General features: G+C 47.5%; 3 protein-coding genes and 2 non-coding genes across 7 annotated transcripts in view; 3 read left to right on the top strand and 2 right to left on the bottom strand.

The window, feature by feature from the left end:
* Window positions 1-3986: 3986 nt before the first annotated feature.
* Window positions 3987-13699, bottom strand: Mrpl22 (mitochondrial ribosomal protein L22). Of its 3 annotated transcripts, none has more exons than XM_069993883.1 (7): window positions 13622-13699; window positions 12804-12852; window positions 9685-9820; window positions 8741-8806; window positions 6957-7034; window positions 6225-6294; window positions 3987-4252 (listed from the first exon to the last, which is right to left on the bottom strand). In XM_069993883.1, exons 2-7 carry the CDS (start codon window positions 12815-12817, stop codon window positions 4041-4043), a joined length of 576 nt encoding a protein of 191 aa, XP_069849984.1. In that variant the 5' UTR covers window positions 12818-12852; window positions 13622-13699; the 3' UTR covers window positions 3987-4040. The 3 variants fall into 3 exon arrangements, with proteins under 3 accessions (XP_069849984.1, XP_069849982.1, XP_069849985.1); XM_069993881.1 differs by lacking the exon at window positions 13622-13699 and adding an exon at window positions 12931-13178; XM_069993884.1 differs by lacking the exons at window positions 12804-12852; window positions 13622-13699 and adding an exon at window positions 12931-13178.
* A 319-nt stretch (window positions 13700-14018) lies between these two features.
* Window positions 14019-18317, top strand: Rack1 (receptor for activated C kinase 1). Its single transcript, XM_069993880.1, has 8 exons — window positions 14019-14257; window positions 14990-15161; window positions 15757-15904; window positions 16080-16175; window positions 16697-16807; window positions 17427-17567; window positions 17874-17984; window positions 18211-18317. Exons 1-8 carry the CDS (start codon window positions 14149-14151, stop codon window positions 18274-18276), a joined length of 954 nt encoding a protein of 317 aa, XP_069849981.1. The 5' UTR covers window positions 14019-14148; the 3' UTR covers window positions 18277-18317.
* LOC138808090 (small nucleolar RNA SNORD95) lies at window positions 14482-14549 on the top strand. The gene has a single exon (XR_011366389.1). It is a non-coding gene; the product is annotated as a small nucleolar RNA SNORD95 (small nucleolar RNA).
* Window positions 15550-15628, top strand: LOC138808095 (small nucleolar RNA SNORD96 family). Its single transcript, XR_011366393.1, has one exon. It is a non-coding gene; the product is annotated as a small nucleolar RNA SNORD96 family (small nucleolar RNA).
* Window positions 18318-20110: 1793 nt separating the features above from the next.
* Trim41 (tripartite motif containing 41) overlaps window positions 20111-21578 on the bottom strand; it is a 12999-nt gene continuing 11531 nt past the window's right edge. Inside the window, exons 5-6 of the mRNA XM_069993879.1 lie at window positions 21384-21511; window positions 20111-20958 (exon numbers count right to left, since the gene is read on the bottom strand). Of these exons, the coding sequence (XP_069849980.1) occupies window positions 20357-20958; window positions 21384-21511 (730 nt within the window). The 3' untranslated portion in view covers window positions 20111-20356. The remainder of the gene's footprint in view (window positions 20959-21383; window positions 21512-21578) is intronic.

Below are 21578 nucleotides of genomic sequence, written 5' to 3'. Positions count from 1 at the left end.
CAAGACAAACAAAAAAAAAACAGTCATTATTTTTCAGGACCCTGTGATACTTGCCTCCAGTCTCCAGTCCCTCTGAGTTTGTAACTGGAAACACAATTAACACTTGCTTGATTCATTTACTGTCCCTTTCCACTGGGCAGTGACTGTATTATTATTATTATTATTATTATTTTGGTGTAGGTACTGGAGCTTGAAATCAGGCTTGAAATCAAGCTTCATTTTTTTCACTTAAGGCTGGTGTTCTACCACTTGAACCATACCTTCCCTTCTGACTTTTTTCTAGTTAATGGGAAATGAGTATCTAGGATATAGCTGCCTGGGCTGGCTTCAAACCTCCAGCCCCAGGTTTCAGCCTCCTCAGTGCCTAGGATTACAGGCAAGAGGTATCAGTACCGGGCTGTGTTAATATCAAGGCATAGGCCGGGCGCCGGTGGCTCACGCCTGTAATCCTAGCTACTTAAGAGGCTGAGATCTGAGGATTGCAGTTCAAAGCCAGCCCAGGCAGGAAAGTCTGTGAAACTCTTTTTTTTTTTTTTTTTTTTTTTTGTCGGTCGTGGGGCTTGAACTCTGGGCCTGAGCGCTGTCCCTCAGCTCTTCAGCTCAAGGCGAGCGCTCTACCACTTGAGCTACAGCGCCACTTCCGGTTTTCTGGTGGTTTATTGGAGATAGGAGTCTCACGGTCTCTCCTGCCCGGGCTGGCTTTGAACCGTGATCCTCAGATCTCAGCCTCCTGAGTAGCTAGGATTACAGGCGTGAGCCACCAGCGCCCGGCTCTGTGAAACTCTTATCTCCAATAAACCACCAGAAAACCGGAAGTGGCGCTGTATCTCAAGTGGTAGAGCCTTGAGCTGAAGAGCTGAGGGACAGCACTCAGGCCGAGTTCAAGGCCCACCACTGACCAAAAAAAAAAAAAAGTGCATTCAAACATAAAAACTAAACAGATGTTCTCTATACCACCATTACTGTAGGGAAGATTCATTAAATAAGATACTGTACATAAAGTGCTTAAAACAATACAGGTAATTATAACACTTTACAACACCTCAGGAGTTCCAAAGGAAGACTTAACCTTTGGTCATGTGATGGTTAATCTCAACCACTAACTTGACTGGACCAATAAACTACATAGATTAGCACAGCACACCTGTCTGGGTGTGTGTTTATGAGGCCATTTTAGGGGATAACTGCATTCTTAGGGTTCTGAACTCTAAATGAATGGTTCCATGCACTGATGGAGTCAAACTTTGAATAGCCAAGTGATAAGTGGTGGACATATAGGAGGCAGGGCCTGGTTGGAGGAGGGCCTCAGGAGGTGTGTCCTTAAGGGTGTAATCTTGCCCTTGTCTCTTCCTGTTACCATTCTATTTCGCTTCCGGCCCATGATGTGGCCTTCTATGCCATCATGAACTGAAAACCTATGAAGCTGTGAGCCAAATCAATCATTCCTTCTTCTAACACAGCTCATACGCAACTGGTCTTCATTGGAATCCAGGATCAGGGGAGTTGGAGGTGTCACTTGGGGACAGCGCAACCCACATGCTCTGCATTCACAAGGTCCTGGGTTCCATCTGTAGCACCAAAAGAAAAAAGGGAAAACAAAGTTCAAGGTCCGTTTTTCTTTTTATTCTTACCTGCTTTCAAAAGTCTCTAGAGCCTGAATGCATCAGTATCTTCACTTATGAAATGCATTGTTAGGATGATGGTGCCATCTCCTGGCTTATTTCAACAACCAGCGACATCGAAACTCTTGCTGCCGAGAGTCAGGAAGCCTCTGTGCTGAAGGAGAGCTGAGATCCTCTAGTCCAGTGAATCCTCCAACACGCCAATCACTGCAGCAGTTGGGAAGGAAGGAAGACAGGCTGTTTCCCCACCCCAGATACTTTTGTTTACTTCGTCTGAGAGCAGGATTCAGAAATGTGCATTTCTTAAACATATTCCTTAATTCCTCTTTTCTTTTTGAGAGTAGGTATCGCCATGCTGCCCAAGTTCTCCATCTCCCTACCTCCGTTTTCCAAATGCTGGTATTATAGGTGTATGCCACCACACCTGGCTCTCCCAGTGATCCCAAAAGCTGACTTCAAAGAACACCAAACTTTGTTCGCTACGTGATATGAAATGCAAGCCAGCAAGGGAAAGGAACCTTTCAGAGACTTCTCTCTTAAGGAGCATAGAAGGGGGCTGGGAAGGTGGCTCAGTGGTAGAGTGCTTGCCTTGCATGCCTGAGGCCTTGGGTTCAATTCCTCAGCACCACATAAGCAAAAAGAAAAAAAGCCGGAAGTGGCACTGTGGCTCAAGTGGTAGAGCGCTAGTTTGAGCTGAAGAGCTGAGGGACAGTGCCCAGGCCGAGTTCAGGCCCCACGACTGGACCCCCCAAAAAAAAAAAAGGAGCATAGAAGGATTAGAATCAAGGTTCCCTTTTACCCTTCCAGAGTTATTTCCCTGATTCCAAAAGGAACCTATCCTAAAGTCTGGCTTATTCCTTCCTGAAGCCTTTTAACCCACAAAAAATGGATTAATTGAAGGCAAACAAAGAACTTCAATTAGAAATTCAGAACCAGTTATATCATAGTGCCACTACTTTCATGCTATGTGGCTCTGTGATGTTATTTGAATTTTGTACACCTCCGTTTCTTCGTCTGTAACGTGGAAAAACAACACTTAATTCTTGTGAAGAATTCCGTAAAATAACTAGCATGGCAAGTAACAAGGATCCTGTAAGTGGCAGATCTGTCTAATGACAAATTAACACATTCCCCTCAAAGCCCACCCTTCATTCTGCTTCACAAACCATCTAGGAGTGCCGTCCTCTGCCATAGAGCACCTGGAAGAGCTTGTGTATCACACAGATCTATGGAATTAGCCTTCCCAAGGTCCCTAAGCACTGAAATAGGGCCCAGTCTGCTTTAGTAAAGAAGAACCCCAGATTCTTCCTTGGTATACAACACTTCAAAACACATCAGACTAGGACTGGGGACTAAGTGCTTCTTGTCAATGAAAAAGTGCATCAATGGGTATCAGGTAGTGTTGAACACTGGAGACTCAAAATTTTCTTAATGAGGTGTACAGCACCACCTACTGCCCTAGTTTAGAATGCAGCTTGGAGGTTGGTTTAAGTTCTCTATCGGTAATTGAATTTACCTTAAAATTTAATGCTAACGAAGATCTACAAGGCTGGGAATGGTGGCTTCATGGTAGAGTACTTGCCTAGCATGCATGAAGCCCTAGGTTTGATTCCTCAGTACCATATAAATAGAAAAAAACACAAGTGGCATGGCTCAAGTTGTAGAGTACTAGCCTTGAGCAAAAGAAGCTCAGGGAAAACGCCCAGGGCCAGAGTTCAAGCCTCAGGACTGGCAAAAAAAAAAAAAAAAAAAAAAAAAGGAGAAGATATATAAATAACAGAAAAGCACTGTGGATGGGAAAGACATAACGACAGGCTTCACTTCACTAGAAGAAAGCTTTCAAAGTTAAAGCATTTTTAGAATTTTAGATTAGGATATTTAGTAACTCCTGATTTCAAGCTGCTGCTAAAACAACCAAGAAAAACAAAAACCCTCACACAGTAGTCTATGTCAATAGTCAAAGGAAAATCAGCCAAATGCCTTAAAGTTCTTACACTGAAAACACCACGAAGCCATGCTCCCCTCCTCCACAGCTGCCCTGGTCCCAAGAGAATAGTGAAATTAGGACAAGCTTCTTATCCTACAGTGTTCATGGCCTGTAACAGAGCTACCATGGTCAGGACACCAGTGAGAAAGTTCACATTCCCTTCAAAACATCTTACAAATGCCTGCTGCATCTAGCTTGTTCCAGTGTCTAAAGCTTCTCTCTCTCTCTCTCTCTCTCTCTCTCTCTCACACACACACACACACACACACACACACACACACTTGCCAGGGGCTGCAGATAGACAAGCCTTATACAGTACTCACATAAAACTCAGTTACATATTGCAAGCCAAAAATTCAATGACAAACCATCAAAAGTATTTGTCTTTAACTTTTATTTTTAAAGATATCTACACTGCCAGCCTGAGCCTGTCACAGAGCGTGAATGATGGTGCGGTTTCGAAGCTGCTGGATGTACTCCTGGGCGTGGGCCAGGGCCGTCTTGGGGGCCTCGCGTGGGGGCGGGGGCCCTTCCACCAGCTTCACAAAGTAATGGCAGTAAACCTTCTCCATGATGCCACAGCGACCTCTGCCGTGGTAGCGAATGCGTTTCAGGCACTGGCCTCTCCCTGAGTTGGACACAGCTGTGCAGGGAAGAAGAGAATTAACTATCAGCCAAAACCTCCAAAGCTGCAAGGCCCCATAAACCTTTACGTCTCTAAGCTGAGGTGCTTTGAATATTTGTTACAGTAATGGAAAGTTCACAGACATGGTCACCCTAAAGGCTGAATGAAATCAGGACTTATTTATGAACTCCAGCCAAGTACCCAAGGCTCATGCCTATAATTCCAGCTACTTGGGAGGCTGATAATTTGAGGATCTCAGTTCAAAGCCAGCCTGGGCAGAAGTGGAGTTGTGGCTTATGTGGTAGAGCATCAGCCTTGAATGAAAAAGGTTAAGAGTTAGCACCCAGGCTCTGACTTCAAGCCTCAGGACCAGCACACAAAAAAACCTGCTATGCAAACTTATTAGCCCTATGTATGAAATGTGATTTAGACAAAACCAAAAGAGTTTGAGTGGGTACAGATTTTTTACCTGAAAAGTGCATCAGGAGATCTCTTAATTCACAAGGAGTTAATAATGTAGGATTGATTAGGAAATTTTTTGCTTAAAAAAAAGCCGGAAGTGGAGCTGTGGCTCAAGTGGTAGAGCACTTGCCTTGAGCTGAAGAGCTGAGTGACAGTGCCCAGGCCCAGAGTTCAGGCCCCACAACCAGACCCCCCCCCCCCAAAAAAAAATCTTCAGGTAGTTCTCATATGTGGGTTTGAGAAACTTCTCTTTTGACATCTTTGATTACAACACTGTGATTAGGAGCAGATGCTGAAGTGAGAAGAGAGAAATCACAACCACTGCTCCAGTGACTGTGGTGTGAGGTGGTAGGGGGGCTTTGTAATGAAGGTTGATCTCCCCCTAGGAAATGACTGTGAAGCCATGCTGTACATGTTCCCACATTCAGACAGCACATCAGGCTTCACAAGTGCTTTCATCATGCATTTAGCCTGAAGGAGACCCATGCACCAGAGCAGAGGCACAGATGCAGTACGTCTTAACAAAGGGAGCACACCATATACCCATCCCAGTCAGGGGAGCCTTTCAAAGCCCTTCACTCCCACAGTAATTTATCTTCCATACTGGTCATTGGAAGGATTAAGTACCTGACTTGGCATATTATAAATACAATTTAAGTCAATATGAGACCTTTATTTACCTCTGCCAGTTAACTATTTGTTTTCTTGTAGTTTTATTTTTTCTTTTTTTTCCCCAGTAGTTTTACTAAGAAAGGAAATAATTTATTTTTATCTACGACCTTTTAAATCATAGTGTTACTATGACTAAAAGATTACTCTACATAGGGACCAGTGGCTCATGCCTGTAATCTTAGCTACTCAGGAGGCTGAGATCTGAAGATCCTAGTTCAAAGCCAGCTAGGGCAGTGGTAGATCCTTGAGCAAAAAGAAGCTCAGGGACAGAACCCAGGCCCTGAGGTTAAGCCCCAACACTGGCCAAAAAGAAAAAAAAAAAGAAAAAAAGAGCTAGGCATCGGTGACTCACAGCTGTAATCCTAGCTATTCAAGAGGAGGAGATCTGAAGATTGGGGTTCAAAGCCAGCACAGGTAGGAAAGGCCAGGAAAAGCCATGAGACTCTTATCTCCAATAAACCACTTAGAAAACAGGAAGTAGTGCTGTAGCTGTAGTGGTAGAGTGCTCATCTCGAGCTGAAGAGCTAAAGGATAGCACCAGGCCCAGAGTTCAAGCCCCATGACCAACCCCTCCCCCCCCCCAAAAAAAAACAACAAGATTACTCTATGTACTATTGTTGGAATCCATTTATGTAATAATTACTGGCAAGATATTTCCTTTATTTCGGTCTCATTACAGAAGAGGCAAGATTAAAATATCACAATCATTATTACTCATCAAACAAATCACCATTGATATGCTCAAAACCAAAATACTAAGGCATTGACAAGCTCAGTAGTTAGATGTCAAAGACTATTGTTGCATAAAGAACATGGTGTGGCCACAGAAACATTTCCCAGTAATTAAAAATCTTACCGATATATAAATTGGATCTGAATTCCACATTGTGGTCTCTCACTGCCATATCTTGTGCTTCTAAGAGAACCTTAAACAAGGAAAAGAATGACATTCTCTACTGCTGAACAAGAACAGAATTAAATAGCTCATCTCTTGTGATCTCTGTAATATTTTTTTTTTTTCTTTTGGCCAGTCTTGGGCCTTGAAATCAGAGCCTGGGCACTGCCCCTGAGCTTCTTTTGCTCAAGGTTAGCATTCTACCCCTTAAGCCACAGCTCCACTTCGGGCTTTTTTGAGGTTAATGGAGGTAAGAGTCTCATGAAATTTCCTGTTTAGCCTGGCTTCAAACTGAGACCCTCTCCTCAGATATCAGCCTCCAGAATAGTTAGGATTACAGGCATGAGACCATCTTGTAATCACTTTTTAAAGTGATTGTCAATGGAAGTGGAGTTGTAGCTCAAGTGGTAGAGTGCTTACCTTGAGCTGAAGAGCTGAGGGACAGCACTCAGGCCCAGAGTTCAAGCCCCATGACCACCAAAAACAAACAAACAAATAAAGCGATTGTCAAATGATAAAAGTTCTGAAGAGGAGTATTCCATGAACTTCCTTATCAAATAACAATGGCTAAGGCACAGTATATATTACCACCAAAAAATACAGAATTCACAATTCAGACTGAGCTTATTAACACTTGCAAGGTAGCTGTATATGCCTGTCTCCCTCAACCCCCAAATCTTACAAGCTTATTACCTCTTTAATTATTTGGGCGCCCTTTTTATCACTGAATTCCAACTGAGCCAGAGCCTGGTCAATAGACATTCCTCGTATCTAGAATTAAAGGTTGACAGACAAAAGAGTCAATAAACAAACTCATCTACAAATCAAACGTTCCTTCGCCAACAAAAAGTAAAGCTCTTCCACAATCTAAGGTCTGATCAATGAATTAAACCCAAGCAAAAAACACCAAGTTTCACAAGAGATACCATCCTCTTCAAGTTAAAAAGCAAACATTTTGGGTTACTAATAGGTAGGGTAAGACTGATTAGAACATGTGGAAATGTAACCGTGAAATCCTCCCCAGTATTAACTAATGTAAGGTAAGAGAATATTATTTTGCTGTGGATCTGTGCTGTAAGCCTGTAATCCTAGTTATTCAGGAAGCTGAGATCTGAGAATCATGGCTTAAAGCCAGCCTACACAGAAATGTCCATGAGACTCTTATCTCCAATTAACAAGCAAAAAGCCAGAAGTGGAGCTCTGGCTCAAGTGGCAGAGTAGCAGGCTTGACTGAAAAAGTAAGGGAAAGCCACTCTGGCAAGCCCCAGTATCAATTAACCACCAGAAAACTGGAAGTAGAGCTGTATGTAGCTCAAGTGATAGAGTGCTTGCCTTGAGCTGAGCTCAGGGACAGTGCCCAGGTCCAAAGTTCAAGCCCCACAACCAACAAAAAATAAAAAATAAAATAAACATAAAACCCAGATAGTTTCACTAATATTTAAAGAGCACAAACATGACTAAGAGCGACCACAGGCTATCAGCAAGCACACTAGTACTTAAAGCACCTCTTCTTGTAGAATAAATACACGGAGTGCATTTATGTTTCCTGCTTTTCTCTCTCTTCATCTATTAACTTCCCTTCCTAAGGAGGGAACAAAAAGAAAACTCTAAAATAGGTTGAATTAACTTTGACAGATAAGTAAGTCTTCTAGATTTTCTGGGTATAGCCAGACTCCTGATTACTCTTAAATATCTCTTGCCAGGTGCCAGTGGCTCATGCCTATAATCCTAGCTACCCAGGAGGCTAAAATATTAGGAGCTTGGTTCAAGCCAGCCCAGGATATTAAGTCCATGAGCTTCTTTTTTTTTTTTTTTTTGGGGGGGGGGGGTCCGGTCATGAGGCCTGAACTCTGGGCCTGGGCACTGACCCTCAGCTCTTCAGCTCAAGGTTAGCGTTCTACCGCTTGAGCCACAGCGCCACTTCCGGCTTTTTCTGTTTATGTGGTGCTGAGGAATCGAACCCAGGGCCTCATGCATGCAAAGCAAGCACTCTACCACTGAGCCACCTTTCCAGCCCTCCATGAGATTCTTATCTCCAATTAATGACCCAAAAGCCAGAAGTGGAGCTGTGGCTCAAGTGGTAGAGCACCAGGCTTGGGCAAAAAAGAAAGTGAGAGGGCTGGGAATATGGCTTGATTAGTATGCATGAAGCCCTGGGTTCCATTCCTCAGTAATACATACACAGAAAAAGCTGGAAGTGGCGCTGTGACTCAGTGGTAGAGCACTAAATTAACCTTGAGCAAAAGAAGCTCATGAACAGTGCATAGGCCGAGTTCAAGACCAGGACTGGGAAAAAAAAAAAAAAGCAAAATCATATTTGTATTGGAAAATAATATTTTGATAACCTACTAATTATTTGAGCATATATAATTACATGCTCCACTTTTGGGGGGAATGGGAAAATAGCTTTCATAGTTTAAATACTGGTACAATTTATAATTTTTCTTAGAATTATATAATAAATCATTCTAGCTTACCAATTTTGCCAGATACCACATCTTGTCTTTACTGTATTTAATTTGTCTTCGACAGTGGTAGATTTCCTTAAAGCAAAAAGGATGGGAAAAGAAAAACAAGCCAACTTTAGTAAGCTTACCAAAATTCCTAATGAAAATGCTCCCACATAAAATAAAAACACTATGAAATATTTGGAGACTTTTTTCCCCTGACAAAGTTGTGAGTTTTTTGTTGCTTTTCTTTTGTTTGGTTTGTTAATCCAAGACTGGGACTCAATCTCATTACGTGATGCTTCTGCTCATTGGCTAGCACTTTACCATCTGAGTCACATCTCCAACCTCAATGACATTTTATTTTTAAGTCTTACTATAAGTTTACTAAGGAAGAAACAGAAACCATGAAACAGCTAATTTGTGCCAACAGGTGCAACATTTCTATCCATAGGAATAGTAAAAAGATTTAGAAGAAAGAACCTTAAAAACAATTAGCTGAGCTGGGTGCCAGTGGCTCACACCTGTCATCCTAGCTACTAAGGAGGATAAGATCTGAGGATCATGGTTCAAAGCCAGCCCAGGCAGGAATGTCTATGAGACACTTTATCTCCAATAAACCACCACAAAACCAAAGTGGCTCTGTAGCTCAAGTAGTAGAGTGCATGCCTTGAGTTGAAAACTCAGGGACAGTACCCAAGCTCAGAGTTCAGGCCCCATGACAAATTCCAAACTAAATCAACAAATAAACAAGCTGATTAGACTTTATCTTCTGTTTAAAGTTGTAGCTATTGCTAGAGCTGTATGGCTCAGCTGGTAAGAGCTCCAGCCTTGAGCAGAAAAGCTGAAGAACAGTAACCCTCCCCCATTAAAAAAATAAATAAAACCCAAAAAAGTAAAGAAAGGCTAAATAGATAAATAAAAAATACGAGCCCTTGCCAAAATTAAGGGGTCAGTTCTACCCACAAACCTACTGCTGGTCTCCGAGGCTCTCCAGGCAGCTGTGGAGGGTAAACAATTTTATTCTTCTTCTCCCATTTCCGGTAAATGCCAAGAGAAGCACTTGTGTGGATACATGACTGCAGACCTGCCCTCTGAGGTGACATTAGCCTGTGGAATAGCAGAAATGGAAAACCTGTTTGCCGTGTATGTACTAGCTCCATTTTGATGGAAACACTGTGAGGATCACAATGGAGTAGCCTTGAAGTATTCATTCAGAGACTACCTTTATCCAAAATACCAGGAAGAGCCAGTTTACTGGGAGTTAAGAATGAAAAGTGAATGGCTCATGTGTGTCTGGTGGCAAATAGATATTAACCCAAGATCCTTTGCCCTAGCAGGTCAATGTTAAGCTTTACTTAGCATCCTGGTAAGAAGCCTTAACTTTAAAACTAAGTTAAACAGTCTGAAACATGCTAGTTTTGGCTCCACAGGCTTGCTAGTAAGTTCTTGATAATGAAGCATGACAATCTGGAAAGAATGACTTAAACCAGTGTTCAAATATATGACGTTCAGGGCTGGAGGTGTGATTCCAGTGGTAGAACCACTGCCTGGTTTAGCAAGACACCCTGAGTTCAAGCCCAGTACGGCCCCTTCCCCCCCCCAAAAATTCAAGGAATCAAACATATGACTTTCTACTACTATACACTTTAATATAGATACACTGTTCTTTTCTTGTAATACATAGACCTTTAAACCTTTCTACTGTAAGTCAGCTATGTTCTATAAAGACTTTAAAGTAAGCCGGGCGCTGGTGGCTCACGCCTGTAATCCTAGCTACTCAGGAGGCTGAGATCTGAGGATCGCAGTTCAAAGCCAGCCCGGGCAGGAGAGACCATGAGACTCCTATCTCCAATAAACCACCAGAAAACCGGAAGTGGCGCTGTAGCTCAAGTGGTAGAGCGCTCGCCTTGAGCTGAAGAGCTGAGGGACAGCGCCCAGGCCTGGAGTTCAAGCCCCATGACCGACAAAAAAAAAAAAAAAAAAAAAGACTTTAAAGTAATGAATCCCTGGCCTAACCGGTAGCATTGCCCAACTTCTCTGAATAATCCTGACAAATACATAAAACAACTGGAGGTCAATATAAAGGGTGGCTCAGTGGTAGAGTGCTTGCCTTGCATGCATGAGGCCCTGGGTTCGATTCCTCAGCACCACATAAGCAAAAAGAAAAAAGCCGGAAGTGGCGCTATGGCTCAAGTGGTAGAGCGCTAGCCTTGAACTGAAGAGCTGAGGGACAGTGCCCAGGCCCAGAGTTCAGGCCCACGACCGGACCCAAAAAAAAACAAAACACACACACACATATAACTAAAGTACAGAAAACAGTAGAGGATTTTGGAGGTGACTTCAGATGACCTTTTAGGTGAGAATACAGATGCTAAGCGACCTGACACTAAATCTAACACCCTTTGTCTTATTCCAGTACCGTGTAAAGCCTGGCACTGGTTGGTGGCTCAAGCTTGTATTTCTAGCTATTCCAAAGGCTGAGAACTGGATGATTGTGGCTACAGCCAACCTAGGCAAAAAAAGAGTCTGAGCAATTCCTACTCCAGTTAGCTAGTAAAAACAACAACAAAATGTCAGGTTGGTGGCATGGCTCAAAGTGATAGAGCACAACCTGAGCAAGTACAAGGCCCAGAGTTAAACCCCCAGTATGGGGGTGGAGAGGGTACCAGATCATCAATCTCCGAATACCAATATGAACTGTAGACAAGGAACGAAGAGAAGAGGGAAGGTTCCCTGACAGCCCTAACCCAACAGTATCTCCAACCCTGAAAGAATTCATCTTGTGGCGGTTAACCCAATGCTCTGTAAGGTAGAGTAGGAAACTGGCCTCGAACCAAGTCATGCTGTATTTTGAGGGCTTCAATCTCCCTGTTAGGGAAAAAAAAAAATGAGGATAGCAATGCCTACTACTTCAGACGTCAGAAGTGGACAACACCTGTAAGCAGGATGGTAACCACAATGTGGACAATGCGTAACCTGCCAGCACACTTGCAAAACCACAGCGTTAACTAGAAAAGTTTTTTGCACCTGTATGGCGGTAAGAATCCAATTATGTTCAGAAGGGTCAGAGAGGACTGTACAAAGCGGGCGTGGTGGGGCAAATCTGTAATCCCGACACTAGTAAGCGGGAGGATGGCAAGTTCGATGCCAGTCTGGGCAACATAGCAAGACTCTCGTCTCCAACACACACACACACACACACACACACACACACACACACTCTCTCTCTCTCCAGCCCTTGGGAGTGTGATGCATAATCACACACACACACACTCTCCAGACCTGGGGAGTATGATGTATAATCACACACACACACACACACACACACACACACACTCTCCAGCCCTGGGGGGTGTGATGCATAATCACACACACAACACACACACACACACATTCCAGCCCTGGGGGGTGTGATGCATAATCACACACACACACACTCCAGCCCTGGGGGAGTGTGATGCATAATCTCACACACACACACACACACACACACACACACACACACACACACACACTCCAGCCCTGGGGAATGTGATGCATAATCACACACACACACACACACACACACACTCCAGCCCTGGGGAGTGTGATGCATAATCACACACACACACTCTCCAGACCTGGGGAGTATGATGTATAATCACACACACACACACACACACACACACACACACACACACACACTCCAGCCCTGGGGAGTGTGATGCATAATCACACACACACACACACACACACACACACACACACACACACACTCCAGCCCTGGGGAGTGTGATGCATAATCAATCACACACACACACACACTCCAGCCCTGGGGAGTGTGATGCATAATCACACACACACACACACACTCTCCAGCCCTGGGGAGTGTGATGCATAATCACACACACACACACTCCAGCCCTGGGCGGTGTGATGCATTATCACTCACACACACTCCAGCCCTGGGGGGTGTGATGCATAATGGAGACCCCTGCAAGGCCCTGCAATGCACTGGTGAGAAAACCGTGACAAAGCAGACGCGGGTCTGGTTGACCTGTGACCCCGAAGCCCGGCCGGGTTCACCCCGGGAGTGGGGGGGGGCACTCACCCCAAGGCCCGCATCCCTCGGCTCCTCAGGTTCTGTATCCACGCAGCACCTGTAACACGCACACGGTGACCTCAGACTCCCCCGTCCCGTCCCGCCTCCACCCCGGGGAAAGCCTCGCCCAACTCGCCTAGCACGGAGGCCGCCATCTTCCTCTCCTGGCCCCAGCGCCGCGCTGGACGGGGTCGGGTGAGGAGGCGACGCCACCCGTCTCAACCCGGAACCTCGCGCCTCGCTGTGGGACTTCGGGGCTGGGTTTCGAGCACACCCGACGCGGCCGGGCTACCCGCTCGCTCCCTCAGGCGAGGAGGACGGGACTTAGCGCCGGGCGCGCACGAACGCGCGCTGCGGACTGGGCCTCGGCGTTCGCCGTAGCTCCGGCCCGAGAAGGCGGGACCTACGCTGGACCCCGCCCCCTCCCTAGATACCGCGAGAACAGAGAAGGGCTCTCAAAGCCCGGGCTAGGTTAAAGCCCGGGAATCCGGAAGTGGGGCGGCGGCTTAACGCATGCGCACTCGGAGAAGTAGAGCTGAGGGGCTGGGAGGTCGCTGAGGCCCGGCGCCTGCCCCGCAAGTACAGCGCCCTGAGTTTGACCCCCAAAGCCGCAGTCTGTGGAGCGTCCTGGGACCGCGGGCGCCATCCTCGAGGCGAGGCCGGCGGGGTGATCGCATGGCGGCGCCGAGGCTGCCGTCCAGACGTGCAGTGGCACGGACGGCTCCGGAGGACAAACCTCCCCCCCGCTCCTGGCCCTCTGCTTGGCAGCCCGCGCGGACATCTTTCGTTCTGAAGACAGGGTCTCAACACACACAGCTTAGACTGGCCTTAGCTCGCGATCCTCCCGCCCCCTAGAGCTCTGGGACTGCGGGCCAGCGCCGGGCCCTGAGGTGAAAGCTGGCATCCCGGCACGGAACCCCAGAAGGGCGGCGCTCGTAGCGGAAGGGGCGGGGCTAAGAGCGGAAGGGGCGGGGCTCCGGCTCGCCCCGCTCGGGGGGGGGAGGAGTGGCTGCTTGCGCTTCGCCTCACTCTTACGTCACGCTCCAAGCGTCGCTTGGATGATGTTTCTAGAAGTGCTAGGTTCAGGGTACGTTTTGATGTGCTCCCGCCTTAGGCTGACTGGCAGAATAGGCGACATTCGCCCGGTCCCTTTCACTGACATAGCGCCGCCATCTTGAGTAAGGAGTCATGGGGGCCGCCATCTTGCCCGGGCGGGAGAGTATTTCCGGTTCCGGCGAGGGCTGCTCGCTCTTTTTCTCCGCAGAGCCGCGGAGGGAGCGGCTGTGGTCTTCGTCTCCCCGAACTATCCGGTGCCATCCTCGTCGCTGCGGCGACCCCCGCGCCCGCCGCCGTCATGACTGAACAGATGACCCTCCGTGGCACCCTTAAGGGCCACAATGGCTGGGTAACTCAGATCGCCACCACCCCGCAGTTCCCCGACATGATACTGTCGGCCTCTCGAGGTACGGGATGAGTGCGGGCTGGAGGCAGGGACTGTCGGGTCGGGAGTTGTCAGGCCTGCCAGTTACCTCTACCTGGGTAGGAATCGGAGCGGGCAGGTCTGAGTCTGTGCCTTAGTCCGGGCCGACCAGCTGGAGGAGGGCAGGGAGACTTAGTGGGAGACTTGAATCGTCCTAGCCATCTCCCGAGGTGCAGTTAAGGCTAGGCGGGGGTCTGCAGACCGGGCAGAGCGGTGATGACTCCAACATGCCATCTGAGTGCCAGTGCTGAAATCCAGAGGCTGTTTCTGAGCTACCGCCTGGTCCTGAGCTCGGGGAAGGAGCGGGTGGTCTCTGGAGGGGCCATGTGAAGCACACCTCTGGCCCTTACTACCACGAGCTCTCTCCCTTGTACCTGATGGAGTTGAGAGGCTTCTGGCGCCTTTTCGCTTTGGGATAAGAAATATAGACTCGTACTTAAAATCGTCAAATTTGTGGAGTGGGACACATTTCTGAACATCTACTTGTTTAGTCCATAGAGAAATCTTTCACACAGGTTATGTCGCTGTGGGCTTTTTCTTTTTTGCTATTACCACGGATTGAATTTAGGGCCTGGACACTTCCTTAGCTTTCTAGCTCAGGCTGGAGCTTCATGACACGAGCTAAAGCTCCACTTGTTGCTTTTTGCTGGATAGATGGGGTTAAGAGTCTCAGATTAATAGATGATAACTTGGATTTTTTAATCTCCCCTTTCAGACAAGACCATCATCATGTGGAAGCTGACCAGGGATGAGACCAACTATGGCATCCCGCAGCGTGCTCTGAGGGGTCACTCCCACTTTGTCAGTGATGTGGTCATCTCCTCCGATGGCCAGTTTGCCCTCTCAGGCTCCTGGGATGGAACCCTACGCCTGTGGGATCTCACAACGCAAGTAGCTACTCTGGGGCTTAGGGAAAAGGCTGGGCAGAAATGAGGTAGAGGCCATGGGAGGGGAGTTCCCTGGGGAAATACGGGCCCTGAATGGAAGATGAAGTGGGGACCACCCACAGAAAGTTTCAGCTTACTTAACCTAGTTCAGTTAGCTAGTGAAGATTGTTTTTGGTGCTGTGGCTTGAAGTTAGGGTCTTGAACTTCACCTTCCATCCCAGGTTTTTGCTTGTAAAGAGACTTGTATCTTAAGTACTTCCCTGCCTGGATTGGCTTCCATTGCCAGCCCCAAATCTCATCCTCCTAGGATGACAGATGTAACACCCACCTTTTAAGGATTGATGTAGTTGGGTATTTTTTCCAGTATGGTCAAGTAGGGATAATAGAGGATCCTGGTGATGACAGAAGACATTGTCAGCCAAACCCCATAAGGGAATGAGGACATGTCCTGCAATTCTGAGTGGATTCTCTGGCACATAATCAGCCAAAGGCTTCCTGTGGCCCAGGGATGTGTGATGTAGACTCCTGGGATAAGGACAGGGTCAAAAAGCGGTGAGAAGGAAGTCTGTAATTGTGACCAAGTTCTTCCTTTCAGGGGCACCACCACAAGACGATTCGTAGGCCATACCAAGGATGTGCTGAGCGTGGCCTTCTCCTCTGACAACCGGCAGATTGTCTCTGGATCCCGAGACAAAACTATCAAGTTATGGAATACTCTGGGTGTCTGCAAATACACAGTCCAGGTAACTTAATGGCAGTGGCACTCTTCACTTTGACTTTACTTGGTGTTTCTAGGTTGATTCTCAAAGGATTCTGTTGGGGCTTAAGGTTAGGTAGGGTTCATTCTGATTTCAATACTGCAGATGGAACAGGGACCTGGGAAGAAGGATCAGAACTGTTCCTTTCATATCCTTGTAGGATGAGAGTCACTCTGAGTGGGTTTCCTGTGTCCGGTTTTCACCCAACAGCAGCAACCCTATCATCGTGTCTTGTGGCTGGGACAAGCTGGTGAAGGTAAGCTCCAGGCAAGGGTATGGTAGGGCTCATTGCCAAAGTGTTTTCATCACTCCTCAGATGGTCAAGGCTCCAACTCTGGATAATTAGACTTCAGCTGACCATTTTTCTTGCTATTTTCCCTGTACTAGTCCATTTGACATTTGATCTAAAGCAGTTGATTTGAGTTTATAGAGTCTCCAGCTTTCCAGCATAGGCTGACTTCAGTTCTCTATCTCAGCCTCCTGAGTAGCTTGGTTTTCAAGTGTGAGCCACATCTCCACTGCAGTCTTTAGTGCCTGTATTAACCTTAGATGACCAAGTTCTTTGTTATTGGTAGATAATTTGCTATCTTAGCTCAGGCTGGCCTCAAATTAATCCTTCTGCTTAGCCTTGTGGATACTGGGGTTTAATAGACATGTGCCACATCGAGCTCAGGAGTTTTTAAACAGCTGTTGCAACTTCATCATTACAGACCTAAGACACTAATCCTGCCCAGTTCAGAGGTGAATTTCTCACCCATAGTCCTTTTATCTTCATAGGTATGGAATTTGGCTAACTGTAAGCTGAAGACCAATCATATTGGCCACACAGGCTATCTGAACACGGTGACTGTCTCTCCAGATGGTTCTCTCTGTGCCTCAGGAGGCAAGGTATTTGGCTAAGCATCTCAGTGGGGAATAACTGTAGAAAGAATAGTGTCTGGCGTAAGAGAAGTTGTTGGGACAACTAAGCATCATTTTGTTTTGTTGGTGGTACTGAAGATTGAACACACTCTGTATTAACCAAGCTAGTACTCTCATCACCTAAGCTTTACAAGGTACACAGTGTCTTATGCAAACTTGGTTTAAAGCAACAGAAAAAATTAGTCCTGTGATTTTATGTCAGTACTGAGGATTGCAGCCCTTTTGCTTAGTTCTAGCACTCTACCACTTGAGCCACACCTCCGTCTTGGCTTTTCACTGGTTATTTTGAATGAGTTTTCAGATTTGTTTGCCAGGGCTGGCTTGGAACCAAATTCTCTGATCTCAGCATCCTGAGTGGCTAGGGATGTGAGATGTAAGCCACAGGTTCCTAACCAAAATCCTGTGGGTGCCACATACTTAATGTTTTTTTTTTTGTTGGGTGTGGCACATAAAAGCTTTGATAATAAGTGAGTATAGATTAATTAGTCACTGGCTTCCAAGAAACCCAGTGTATTGGGGGGAGATAATTGGTGGACTTGTGGAAGAGATCACCTTGTCCTCACTTCACTCTCTCCTGTCTGCTCAGGACGGCCAGGCCATGTTATGGGATCTCAATGAAGGCAAGCACCTTTATACACTAGATGGTGGGGACATCATCAATGCCCTGTGCTTCAGCCCCAACCGCTACTGGCTCTGCGCTGCCACAGGCCCCAGCATCAAGATTTGGGTATGTATGGGCTCTGTTACAGACTGAGCACCTGGCTGGACACCACTAGAGCATCGTTGGCTGTCATTGATCCCTTGTGACAGTAGTTAGAATGACCGTGGAACATTTGCCTACTAAAAGGGATGGCTATGCCTAGCTTGCTCAACAGCAGCTTCGTTCCTCTTCTGTTTTTTTGTTACTTGTCTTACCTAGAGAGCAAAATCCTCTCAAAAATGAGCTAATAAGGGCATCTTAGCAAGAAGCACTCTAACTAGGGTTAGCAATATAGAAATGCAATGCTAATTGTAGTTTTTGATCTATTCTCAGGACTTAGAAGGCAAGATCATTGTAGATGAACTCAAACAAGAAGTTATCAGCACCAGCAGCAAGGCAGAGCCACCGCAGTGCACCTCATTGGCCTGGTCGGCTGATGGCCAGGTAAGTGAACCTGTCCTCAGGACTCAAGCCAGGCAGGCCACAAAGGTCAGCCAGGTCAGTAACTTGGGATTAGTATAGTTTCTAGAGGGGAGTGATCACTAACCTTTAGTTAATCAGCCATTCTTCTGGGAGTCAGAATCCCCTACACTGTTAGAGGGGCCCTAAGGCACCTTGCGTACTACTAGTTTGACTGACTTGAACTTTTGCCATTGTCTTTCCTTTACAGACTCTGTTTGCTGGTTATACTGACAACCTGGTGCGGGTATGGCAGGTGACCATCGGCACCCGCTAGAAACTATGACAGAGTGTTAAAAATAAACTGGCTTTCTAAAACTGGCTTCAGTCTTTTATCTCCTAAGCAAAATGAAGGACCCCAAACCATCTTATCAGTTAACTCATCTACAGCACTGGAAGTAAGACAAGCTTATAAGCTGCATAAACCTTGTTGCCAGGTTTTATGGAGCAATGGTTAAATGTCACCTCACCATCGTGAGATGATCCAGACCTACCTAAAGTCTGGGGGATTCTAGGACGCTGTGTGTAAGCCTGTCCATTGCCTACAAAGGAGTCACACCTCACTCCAGAACTTCAAAAGAGTTTCATGATTTCCCTCACTGTACCATTCAAGCATTAGGACCCTCTCCCACTTCCAAATTGGGGATGGGGTAAAAGCTAGACTCAGGTATTAATTTTCCTCAGGCTTAAAAAACAGCTGGCTGGGCTGGGAAGGTGGCTCAATGGTAGAGCACTTGCCTTGCAAAAGCCAAAAGTGACACTGGCTCAAGTGGTAGAGTGCTAGCCTTGAACTGAAGAGCTGAGGGACAGCGCCCAGGCCCCACGACTGGACCCCCCCCCCAAAAAAAAAAAAACCCAGCTGGCTAGTTGTACTTGATGCCCCACCACACAATCCTTTTGATCAATCCACAATTGAGATAAATGCATGGTGGGAGTCATTGCAAGGTTATTTTTATATGCTACCATAACTAGTTTTTGTGGACATGGGAAGGTCCTAACATTTTTGGTGCTGGAGACATTTAGGGCCTTGCCTGTACAGTTGAGCCACAATCCTGAGCTTAATTCTGGCTAAATGGGCACCCTCAAATGTGTACCATTCTTCTACCATCCAAGTATGGCTTAATAGCACACTCCTGGAGACGCAGGCTTGTGAGTGTTGCAGACTTCAGGCCTACCCTAACTTCAAATGAGTGGTAGGTGAAGAGTAAGGTCTAAGATAGTCCCTCAAGCAGGAAGTGATGCTGTGGCTGAGGAAGTCACTTTAAGCAGTCATCCACTCTCAGCCTGTTTCTGCTCATCTAAAGACATGGGGCTCCACAAAAGAAGCAAATAAACATTTTATTTCTGCAACACAACCCACCTTCCCTTTTTTTTAACCCCCAAGAACATGAACTGACCTCAGGCACCAAAGCAGAGGACAAAAGCTGATAAATGACAGAAGGCAAGGGGTTACTAGAAAAATAGATTATACCCAAAGCTCTTCTCAGGGGATCCAACCCCTGTCCTTATCCCCAGACTCCCCATCTGGGTTTACCAAATGGAGGAACTAAAAGGCATGGGGAGAAGCTGGAAACTGACAAAAGCAACTTCACTGGACGAAGGAGGGGAGGAGCCTGGCAGTGAACAGACCTTGAGGATAGGGTGGGCCGAGCTTGGCTCCTACATTGCCAGAAATAGGAAGGGGGAAAAATAACTTATTGGGTGATGTAATGGTATGTAGTTTCAGTCATGTCGACCATCCCAGATCTCTCACTGAAGCTAAGTTCTGGCCAGTCTATGGAGGTAGAAATCGGGGATGGAAGGAAGGTTTAGAATTCCTCCTATCCCGCAAGAGTAGACATTTCTTTACCCAGCTCTACCCTTTTGCCCAGCCTGCCTCCCCACAATTTCCAAATCCTTTAGCTAAAATTTGCACCAGAAAATGGAATGATTCTTTGTTACGTCCTGTCCACACCCTCCAGTCTCAGAAATGACAAAAGTTGAAGAGTAGGGGTGGTTGGGGGGAAAAAAAGGAATGAAAATTACTCTTCCCCACATCCCCTACTCAAACTCTGACCCCAGGGCTGAACTGGGCTAGGCAGACAGGAAGGGAGGGAAAAAGATCAGGCAGCTGTTCTCATTATCAAGGGGACCCATGCAGACCTGTTGGACAGACAGTAGGTGAGAGAAGGCTGAGCTGGAAGCCAGGAGGGTTCTTTAGGCTCCTATAGGGAGAAGCAGGGGCCAAGAGGGAGCAGGAAGCAACACAGTAACAAACAGAGGGAGGAGCCCTGGAGCTCCCCAACTTACGGGCCACCATCCACCACCACCCGCCCCCCCAGTGCGGACCAGAGGGGCCCCCGCGGGTGGCAGGCTAATCAAGGGCAGAGCTTGATGCGGGTGCCCTTGGAGAACACCCTGAAGAAAGGGAAGACGCGCTCGCCCAGGAAGGCAGCCGAGAAGGTGTGCACATGAGCTAAAGTCTCCGCATTGTAGAAGCCCAGGCGCCCAGCCTCATAGTCCAGGTACACGCCAAAGCGCCTCGGTTTCTCACACGGGCTCAGCAGCGTCTGCTCGGTTGAGCTCTGTGCCTGGTAGCGTTTGCCGTGGGTGCCCACACACCACACTTCCCTCTGGAGCAGGAGCTGCTGGGGCAGGTGGAGCCGGCGCCGGCGATGGTGATGGCGCGAGGAACTGGCATCCCCACTGCCCACAGAGGACCCCCCAGGGCCCATTTTTTCTTTATGATGGGTTGATTCTCGGGCAGCACCCACCGCCCACCCCCGTCGCCCGCCCACTTCTACCTCCCAGTAGTGCCGGCCAGAGCGGAAGCCCTGGGCCCCCAGTACACAGCAGTCACTGGAGAAGCGCTTGGAATGATCCGCCACCTCCGGGCGCCGCTCCGCCATGCGGACCCCCCGACGATCAGGGGACAGCAGCAGCGCTGGATGAGCCGTGTCGGGATCCAGCGTCAGGTCCACTTGGGAGAAGGAGGACAAATATGCCAGGGCTACACCAGCTACTCCCCAGCAGCGGCCAAGCTCTGCGGCTCCTGCTGACTTGGCCTCCTCCCCCGTCGCCTCACGAGCCCTATGCATTCTAGAGGCCAGGCTCCGTTCCTGTGGACTCCCCTGCTTTCTCCTCGCTGGTGCCCAGGACTCCAGGCAGGCAGGCAGGCAGGCAGGCCTTCTCCCTGTCCCTGACTCTCTAGCCTCTTACCTCACCTCCAAAACCACCTGGCCTAGGACAGATGCCACTCTTGGCCTCAACCCTGAAGGTGGCCTACCTAAAAGCCTGTTCCACCACCTCGTCCCCTATGCTTGCCGAGACCCAACTTCCCTCAGAACTCAACTTCAGGTCTGTCAAGGGCAAGGCAAAGAAAGATCGTATAGGTTACCTCCCTACCTCTTGCAGCCTGACAAAACATCCGGCTCATTTTCCTCACGATGGCGTCTGTCAGGAAGTCATGGCTATGGGGTTGGCACGGGTCAGGGGACCAGATCTCTGGCGGCTGCAGTTGTACCTCTTCACACCTGGAAGAAGGGGACCGGGCAGGGGGTGGGACTATGACTTTCCCAGAGGGAAGAACAGAAAGTGAGG

This window comes from Dipodomys merriami, unplaced genomic scaffold (genome assembly GCF_024711535.1).
Source record: "Dipodomys merriami isolate MVZ:Mamm:240054 unplaced genomic scaffold, mDipMer1.0.p SCAF_44, whole genome shotgun sequence".
Taxonomy (NCBI): Eukaryota; Metazoa; Chordata; class Mammalia; order Rodentia; family Heteromyidae; genus Dipodomys; species Dipodomys merriami.
Note: the sequence above shows the minus strand (reverse complement) of the source record. Positions and strands in the feature narration are given on the sequence as shown.

Coding starts and splice junctions, on each gene's coding strand:
- Rack1 (XM_069993880.1), top strand. CDS start 14,149: ATGACTGAACAGATGACCCTCCGTGGCACCCTTAAGGGCCACAATGGC. Junction 16,176..16,696: donor GCTGGGACAAGCTGGTGAAG/GTAAGCTCCAGG, acceptor TTATCTTCATAG/GTATGGAATTTGGCTAACTG. Junction 16,808..17,426: donor TCTGTGCCTCAGGAGGCAAG/GTATTTGGCTAA, acceptor CTGTCTGCTCAG/GACGGCCAGGCCATGTTATG.
- Mrpl22 (XM_069993881.1), bottom strand. Junction 8,807..9,684: donor GAGAGCCTCGGAGACCAGCA/GTAGGTTTGTGG, acceptor TTTTGCTTTAAG/GAAATCTACCACTGTCGAAG. Junction 7,035..8,740: donor TGTGGTATCTGGCAAAATTG/GTAAGCTAGAAT, acceptor CTTTAATTCTAG/ATACGAGGAATGTCTATTGA.